At 45.0% G+C, this 9,422-nt stretch overlaps 1 protein-coding gene across 1 annotated transcript; it reads left to right on the top strand.

Moving 5' to 3' along the window:
• Positions 1-5,273: 5,273 nt before the first annotated feature.
• LOC134295197 (zinc finger protein 501-like) lies at positions 5,274-9,252 on the top strand. Its single transcript, XM_062967073.1, has one exon. It carries the CDS (start codon positions 5,597-5,599, stop codon positions 6,854-6,856), a length of 1,260 nt encoding a protein of 419 aa, XP_062823143.1. The 5' UTR covers positions 5,274-5,596; the 3' UTR covers positions 6,857-9,252.
• The last annotated feature ends 170 nt before the right edge of the window (positions 9,253-9,422 follow it).

The following is a 9,422-nucleotide window of genomic DNA, read 5'->3' as shown; positions in this document are numbered from 1 at the left end:
AATTGTTTTTATCCAATTGCTGCCAGTTCAAAGACTAGACTCCGCCCACTTGGTCTCCTAGCAACCCACTCAGCCCAGGGAAAAGGCAGAGTTAGGCCTCACTTAGGCCTTTTCCACACTGCCTATAAAATACAGATTATCAGATTTGAACTGGATTATATGGCAGTGTAGACTCAAGGCCCTTCCACACAGCTATATAACCCATTTATAATCTTATATTATCTGCTTTGCACTGAATTATCTTGACTCCACACTGCCATATAATCCACTTCAGTGTGCAGTCGGACACAACTGGACTTAATGTCAGGAGAAAACCTTTACCCTTGACCTTAACTACCACCAATTCCTCAATACTTTACTTCCCATACCACCATACTTCGCCACAGCAACGCGTGGCTGGGCACAGCTAGTATATTATAAATCCAATGGGTGAGGTAGATGAATAAAGTGCTGCATTTAGTAAGCAACTTTCAGTTTCCTGTTGGCTTCACGGTTACGTGGGTGGAAAGCACACATTTGTGTCTTGGCAGGGTTAGGCTTCAGCTGGTTATCTTTGTAGTACCGTGTTTCCCTGAAAATAAGATCCCCTTGAAAATAAGACCTAGTAGAGGTTTTGGTGACTTGCCAAATATAAGGCATCACCCGATAGTAAGACCTAGGAGGAGGGAGCCGCTGCTGCCGAGGAAGGCACACTGAGGCTGTTGGGAATTGTGAGAGAAGTCCAAAACACCTGGAAGGCCCAAGTTGGTCCATGCCTGTTTTAACTGCTAGAAGGCCCGGGCTAGATCGTGCGAACGAAAAGAATGGGGAGGGGGCTTTATGCTTAAAATAGCGCCAGTTTGCGGGCGGGCTTGCATGCTCTAGCGCGGGCCTCCGAGGCACTCTATGGTCCCAAGGGCGAGCCCGTCCCCGGCGGGGCCTAGGCTAGTGCTGCGGGCAGCGGTGTCCACTTCCTGAACAGGTGTGCCCTCGCCTCCTCCGTGGGTGTTTTTTTCCTGGTGCCGAGGCCAAGGCTCTGCTCTGGGGTAAAAATGGGCACGGCCAAAGGGAGGCCTAGCAGCTAAAGCAGGCATGGTCCAACTTGGGCCCTCCAGGTGTTTTGGACTTCTATTCTCACAATTCCTAACAGCCTCAGCACAATTCCTCAGTGGTGGAGAAGGAGGGAGCAAAATAAGACATCCCCTGAAAATAAGACCTACTGTGTATTTGGGAGCAAAAATTAATATGACACTCTCTTATTTTCGGGGAAACACGTTTGCTGGAGAGATCTTTCAGGTCATTCATGAGTTGGTTTTCAACTGTTTCAAAGTCTTTTGCTCGTGTTGTTAGGCCAAGGAAATTCAGGTGAGAAGGGTTTTCCAAGATCTAGTTGTTCACCCACTATTAGATGAGCTTGTAGAAGCCCCCCCCCCCCCCCAAAGAGAGAATTGCCAAAATAGTCCTACGAGGCCATTTAATCCAGATTTACAGGTCCATAGAGAGGAACTAGCCTATAATTTAAGATTTTCCACTCTCTTGAAGATTAGCACTTCCAGCTTGCCCCTCTTAAATATTAAATGATTCCTTCAGAGAGGAAACTACCCCTGTAAGCCCCCCTCAATGAAGGTGCTCTCCCCTCCAGAATTGACTGAAAGCTATTTTCCTAATATCCATTAGCCCCCTTAAGCCCAGATGATAACACCTCTGGGTGTGGAGGTTTCCGGAGTCGGGGACCCACCATTGGGATTGTGCTGGGGAGATGGAGATGCGATCGATCATACCAACCCAGGGAGAAGCGCAACTAAGTTCTTGCGATCCTGAGGCAAGATAAGTTAGAGAGTCAGCATGACAGTCCCCCTGGGCTTAAGGTCCTGCTGTTAATGCTAGGTTCGTGAATGGTAAAACAGCTGCCACTCAGGAATGAATCCTGGATGAAGAAGCGGACCTAGCCTGCATCCAACCAGGTGACAAGCTGGGAGAGGGTTAAACCTCACCCAGCTCTGTCCTCCAGACTTCGGGGTGCACCAGCAGGCCAGACCTGGGGGGCGAGGAGGTGAGGTTACAGTGGTCTATCGTGAGTCCATCTGCTAGAGCTCATGGGGGTGGTTTCTAGGGTGGCGTTGGAGCCTCAACAGCTAATAGTGCTGGGAGACTTTAACGTTCATGCAGAGGCCACCCTGTCTGGCACAGCTCAGGATTTCATGGTTGCCATGATGACCATGGGACTGTCCCAAGTAATATCTGGGCCCACTCATGTAGCGGGACATACCTTGGACTTAGTGTTTAATGTGGACGGGGAAACTTTGGTGTGGAAAAGCTAAAAATTCTTCCATTGTCATGGACTGACCATAACCATATCAGTTTTAGACTTATTACAGCCTCCAACCTCTGCAGGGGAGGAGGACCCATTAAGATGGTCCACCCCAGGAGACTTATAGATCCGGATGGATTCCTAATATCTCTTGGGGATTTTCCTGCCATGCTGGCTGATAATCCTGTTGATGCTCTGCTTGGCCTCTATAACTCGGAGGTGACTAGGGCGGCCCTTGTGTGTCCCCTCTCGGCGCGGCGAGCCAAACCAGGTCCCTGGCTTACCGATGAGCTGGTGGTGCTGAAGCAGACAAGACGAAAGCTAGAGAGCTGCTGGTGGAAGACTCAAAATGCATCTGAACCTTACTTAAGGCCTACTCCGTGGCAGTAAGAGCAGCCGACTGCTTGCATTGCATCTGCAACTAATAGACCAGCTGAGTTGTTTCAGGTGGTCAGGGAGCTCCTCCATCCTCACGAGGGGGAAGAGCCCCCTGACCACCTGACAACTCGATGTGGTGAGTTCGCACACCATTTTACAGATAAAGTCTCCCAAATGCGTTCCGACTTAGACGCCTGCTTTAGTGCAGTGCCCAAGGATGTAACAGAGGCACCTGTCTTTCAGGTTTTGAGGCTTCGTTTCTACTTGGTCAGCCTGATGACGTTGACGAGGTTCTTAGAGTGGTAAGAGCGACCACTTGTGATCTACTAGATCCTTGCCCATCCTTCCTCATCAAACTCTCCAGTAGGGGATTGGCCAAGTGATTTACGAGGATCATAAATGCCTGAAACAGGGACATATACCATTCTGCCTTTTAAAAGCAATAGTAAGACCTATTTTGAAGAAGGCATCCCTGGACTCTGACTTGGCCGTGGTGGTCCACACCTTGATTACATCCAGATTGGATTACTGCAATGCTGTCTACTTGGGGCTGCCCTTGAAGACGGTCTGGAAATTGATTGTTGTTTTATCATGGTTTTATCTATTTTGTTCTCCTGATTGAAGGATTTTAATGTTTGTATTCTGTTTGTAAGCTGCCTTGGGACCGTGTTGCGGAGAAAGGCAGGATAGAACTACCCAAATAAATAAATAAATATCTCAATACACAGAACAAAGATTAAAACACCAATATTAATAAAATATACATTTAAATTCACAGTTTGAAATTGACTGTGTAAGATTGCTGGGAGAGAGAGAGGTCTTTAATTGTCAGCTCATTTAGCTGTCAAGATTTCTTCCACCACGTCATTCGATAGTCCAGTACAGCCAACAATGAAGGACTGCTTCTTTTATTCACTTTGACTTTTTTATCTTCTGCATTATCATGCTTTTCTGTCCAGCAGAGGATTTAAGGCAGGCAACAATCTTTTAACAATCAAGGACCATTAATAAGAAAAGTTTATCTGAAGTTTCTCACAAGCTAATGTTTTAATAAACCCACACTTTTTCAAAACAGACACTCCACATTCTGGAGCTGGAAGTAATAAGTAAAGCCCTGGGTGGCTGCAACACATCTACAGTCTTCATGACCAAAGGAAGGGTGGGAAGGATGCAAGCCCTCTCTGGAGGCTGAGGTCAGAAGGAAGAGGAGGGCAGAGGGACCTGCAAAGAAAGGAGGGGAGAATGGATGAAGGAGAAGGCTCAAAAAGCCACACAGAGCCTCCGAAAGGTTACCTTCTGGCCTTCCATGTAGGAGGAGAGTGTGCTTTCCCTTTAAAATCCTGTGGCTGCGTCCTGCAGGATTCAAGAGTTTGTATACTACTCCCTTGTTAAGCCAGCTCCACTGGTTGCCGATATGCTACCGAGCCCAATTCAAAGTGCTGGTCTTGGCCTACAAAGCCCTAAACGGTTCTGGTCCAATTTACCTGTCCGAACGTATCTTCCCCTATGAGCCCACAAGAACCTTAAGATCTTCTGGAGAGGCCCTGCTCTCGGTCCCACCCGCCTCACAGGCACGGCAGGTGGGGACGAGAGACAGGGCCTTCCTTCTCGGTGGTGGCTCCCCGGCTGTGGAACTCCCTCCCCAGTGACATTCGGCAGGCCCCATCCCTTTTGGGGTTCAGAAAAAAACTGAAGACCTGGCTATGTACGCAGGCATTTGAAGAATAAGCATGTGTTGGCTTCGACGCGGTCTGAATTACGGCTCTTGTATAACGTCTGGTGGATGAATGGCATAAGCACTTTGCATTGTTTTAAACTTTGTATATTGTATTTTATGACTATTTTAACTGTTTTAATCGTTTAGTTTATTGTATATCAGTGTAACGGCATCAATTGCCACTTGTAAGCCGCCCTCGGGTGAGAAGGGCGGGGTATAAATAATTGAAATAAATAATAATAAATAATAGTTTGGAGAGGCCCAGGGCCTCTCTGGCTGAGCCTTATAAAGGCCCCTCCCTAAACACATTGCAGTGTAAGATATCACATAAACAGAATTATTAGCCACTGTCCCCTTTGTATCTGAGCAGGGTTTGTTCATTGTTGGGCAGGTGTTATCAAAAGAAAAAAGAAGGAAGGTCTTCTCCCTCGGCAGAGAGGAAGGAGTAGGGCACCCAATGTCTTTTGGGTTTATAGGACCCCCTGACTGTTGGGTAGAAAAAGGTGGAATAGATAGGTGTATAATGCAGGTGTAATGTTAAATACTTGTCACAGGGCAACGGGCACCTTCCCTCTTCCCCTGGTTTGCTACAGCCCTAGGCTATTGTTCTGTTTGGCTGACCGCATCCCCTTGCACGAACCTGCCCAGGCCCTTCTCTTGGTCCCACCTCCATCTCAAGCTCGGTTGGTGGAAATGAGAGAGCGGGCCTTCTCACTGGGAATTTTTTGATACTGTTTAAATTTTATCCCATGTAAATGTTTGCATATTTGTATATTTTAAATTGTATGCTGATATAAAGTAGGGTATAAATATAATAATAATAATAATAATAATAATAATAATAATAATAATACTTCATGTTCCATGAGATCTTTCTCTGTTCAACTCCTGAAAAGATTTTCCTCTCATTCATCTGGCAGGTAACCTCTGAATAAGTCTTGTGAAGAACACATAGTGAGAGCTTTGCCCAAGGAATGTTGTAAGTCTAAAGTGACTTGAAGATACACAGCAATGACAACAACAAGAAATAGGCAGTAGAAAAATATTTCAAGCTACATATCTCTGCAATTAAGGGGAGAAAGGAAGATTGTGCTGTAAAAAGAGAGACTTGGGAAAGTGAGCAGAAGTCTACAGAAGTACAAAGACAGTGCTGTTCAGGAGGTTGTATCTGTGAACCCCTGGCATAATATTTGAATTATAAATGTCAAAGAATGGCAAGTCCTCTACCTCCCTATCCCAAATCACACACAGGGGAGAAGTTACATCAGTGTATGAAATGTTTTAAAATTTTTGGTAGTAAAAGCTCTCTTAGTGTACATGAACGGACCCACACAGGGGAGAAGCCATATCAATGCGTGGAATGTGGAAAGAAGTTCAGTCAGAGTGGACATCTGCATTCCCATCGAAAGATCCACACAGAAGAGAAGCCACATAAATGCATGGAATGTGGAAAGACCTTCAGTCTCAGTGGACATCTACATACCCATCAAAGGACCCACACAGGGGAGAAGCCATATCAATGCATGGAATGTGGAGAAAGCTTCTGTCGGAGTGACAATTTACGTAGACATCAAAAAACCCACAAAGGGGAGAAGCCACATACATGCCTGGAATGTGGAAAGAGCTTCAAAGTCAGTGGAGATCTACGTTCCCATCAAAGGACCCACACAGGGGAGAAGCCATATCAATGCATGGAATGTGGAAAGAAGTTCAGTCAGAGTGGGCATGTGTATTCCCATCAAAGGATCCACACAGGGGAGAAGCCATATAAATGCATGGAATGTGGAGAAAGCTTTTGTCGGAGTGATTATCTACGTAGACATCAAAGAATTCACACAGGCGAGAAGCCACATAAATGCATGGAATGTGGAAAGAGCTTCAGTCACAGTAGAAATCTGCGCACTCATCAAAGGATCCACACAGGGGAGAAGCCATATACATGCATGGAATGTGGAGAAAGCTTCATTCGGAGTGACAGTCTACGTACCCATCAAAGGACCCACACAGGGGAGAAGCCACATAAATGCATGGAATGTGGAAAGGGCTTCAATCTCAGTGGACATCTACGTGACCATCAGAGGACCCACACAGGGGAGAAGCCATATCAATGCATGGAATGTGGAAAGAACTTCAGTCAGAATTCACATCTGCGTTCCCATCAAAGGGTCCACACAGGGGAGAAGCCACATAAATGCATGGAATGTGGAGAAAGCTTCAGTCGGAGTGACAGTCTACGTAGACATCAAAGTACCCACATAAGGGAGAAGCCACATAAATGCATGGAAAGTGGAATGAGCTTCAGTCTCATTGGATATCTACATTGCCATCAAAGTACCCACATAGAAGAGAAGCCACATATATGCATGGAATATGGAGAAAGCTTCATTCGGAGTGACAGTCTATGTTCCCATCAAAGGGCCCACACAGGGGAGATGCCATATCGATGCATGTGGAAGGAACTTCACTCATAGTAGCAATCTGTGTTCCCATCAAAGGATCCGCACAGGGGAGAAGCCACATAAATGCATGGAATGTGGAAAAAACTTCAGAGACAGTTCAGCATGCATTAGGTGTCAAAGGCTTCATGTGTGGCTAGAGGAAGAGGCCTGCCTTTCAATTTCCTAGCTGTCCTTAAAAGAACATTGGAAAGAAAGAGGAAGGCCGCCACCTTGCTCTCACTCAGTGGGGCACATTTCTAAGTATAGCAGCAAACTTTGAAGAGATTCACCTAATCTCGTCTAAAGGGAAATCCATCACAGGCTTCTAGGATGATCTGTGAAGGTTTGCTTGAAATGAGAAGCAGCTGAGATCTCTAGATAAATGGGGTTCTGAAAAAGAATAACCCTTTGGTAGCAGGTAACATCATATTTTCATGCTCTTGTCTTGGGCCTTGGCTCTACTGCACCTCGGTTAGAATTTGGGCTCTAGCCTTGTACCTGTAACCCTTTTTGTATCCTGAAATGTTGGCTCTCAATTCTGCACTGGTTTCATTTATGGACTTGGATTTTGTCTGTATCCCTGACTTTCTGGTTTGACTTTGGAATCATAGAATCATAGAGTTGGAAGAGACCTCACGGGCCATCCAGTCCAACCCCCTGCTAAGAAGCAGGATAATCACATTCAAAGCACCCTTGACAGATGGCCATTTAGCTTCAGCGTAAAAGCCTCCAAAGAAGGAGCCTCCACCACAGTCTGGGGCAGAGAGAGAGTTCCACTGCCGAACAGCCCTCACAGTGAGGAAGTTCTTCCTAATGTTCAGGTGGAATCTCCTTTCCTGAAGTTTGAAGCCGTTGTTCCGCGTCCTAGTCTCCAGGGCAGCAGAAAACAAGCTTGCTCCCTCCTCCCTATGACTTCTCCTCACATATTGATTAATTCAGTTTGTACTCTATGAATTCTTGGTTATTTTATCAACCCTATTGAATGAGCTTGTGGCATGTGACTATTTTAACCTTGGTGGTTGTTTATTTTTGCTCCTGACCTGGATCTGTAGTACTCGACTTGTCTGCATTAAATGAACTCTTGACCTTGACTTGTGTTCATTGTTACTCCACCTGTGTTGCTGCAATTGTATTATTTTAGCCGGACTCAGTACTTTAGTTTTCTCATAAGTAAATATGGTCAAGGTCCGTTGAGATACATAGCATATCTCCCTAACTTCAGAGAATGGAAGAGAAAGATTGATGACAATGGCTGATGAAGATTCATGAATCCGTTGAGATGGACAAATTAACTAAACTGATGAAGTATAGTGTATAGAACACCGTTTAAAGATAACAGAGTAAATATGGATAAAAATGTAATGAGTTGATGTGATACAGCTGCTTAGAAAAGCCAAAGTGATTCTAGGCTGTACCAACGGGAGCACGATGTCTAGTTCCTGGTAAGTTTTAGTCGACTCTCTTCTATACTTTGATCAGACCTCCCCTGGAATAACCCTGTGTCCAATTCTGAGCAGCACAATTCAAGAAAGATTTGGAGATGCTAGAATATCTCCAGAGAAGAGCTCTAGGGAATGACTCTGAGGGAGCGGGGGGTGTTTAACTCGGAAGGAAAAAAAGGCCGAGGGGACAGGAGAGCCAATATTTGGAAGGATGTCCCATTGAGGAGAAAAGGGCCAGTTTTTTTCTGCTGCTCTCAAATCTAAGATACAAAGCAGTGGATTCACATTGCAGGAAAGAAGCTTCCACTGACATATTAGGAAGAATTGACTGACTGAAAGAATTATTCAACCATGGAGCCCTTGTCTTCTGTCTCCTGGAAACTCCTTGTCCCAGAATCTCTGATCTTGGGCCAAAGCAGCTGAGGCTTCTGGGTGTTGAAGTCCAAGAAATCCTGGAGGAATGGAGTTTGGGAATTCCTGCTCCAGAGTGGAGAGAAGGCCTCTCTTGGACTACAACCTCCATCATCCCTGCAGAAAGGCATGGCATAAAGGTTGGAGAACCCTGGGAGTTGTAGTCCAAAAGAGATATGCCTCGCAAGATCTTTAAAGTAAAGGCTTTCTTCCTCATTGGATCGCATGTGTTTGTGTTGACTGTGATTGTTCATTTTATTTATTGTCTATTTTAACTGAATTGTTTTGTTTTAACGATGTGCCTATCTTGTTGTTTTAAGTTATTGTATGTTGTTTTGTACTTACATAGGAAACCACCCTGAGTCCCTTTGGGGAGATACAGCGGTATATAAATAAAGTTTTATTATTATTATTATTATTCATCCATGTAGATGAGGAAATTAAAAAGAATTAAGGAGAATGTGCATTGATTATCTGCCACCGCTTTAAGGTTTACTTGTCATTTCTGGTGGCAGTGGTTGATCAGGTATATATTAATCCAAAGTTCAAAATGAAATAAAGATTCCTGCGTTATTATATTATTAGTCCAAAGTTATTTATTTGGACTCCAGCTCCCATAATTTTTCACCACAAAAAGACCTAAGAAGTCTTGGTGGGAGGTCAGATATGAGAAAGCCTGGTTGTTTATAGATTTGGGGAATTGGGGTTATCATTTGGTCTTAGGCCTCCTGAAAATTGGAGGGCCA

Source organism: Anolis carolinensis, unplaced genomic scaffold (assembly GCF_035594765.1).
Source record: "Anolis carolinensis isolate JA03-04 unplaced genomic scaffold, rAnoCar3.1.pri scaffold_99, whole genome shotgun sequence".
Taxonomy (NCBI): domain Eukaryota; kingdom Metazoa; phylum Chordata; class Lepidosauria; order Squamata; family Dactyloidae; genus Anolis; species Anolis carolinensis.
This window is presented reverse-complemented; position numbering and strand designations above follow the sequence as displayed.

Bases quoted from the DNA above. Each gene is read 5' to 3' on its own strand.
- LOC134295197 (XM_062967073.1), top strand. From the start codon at position 5,597: ATGGCAAGTCCTCTACCTCCCTATCCCAAATCACACACAGGGGAGAAG.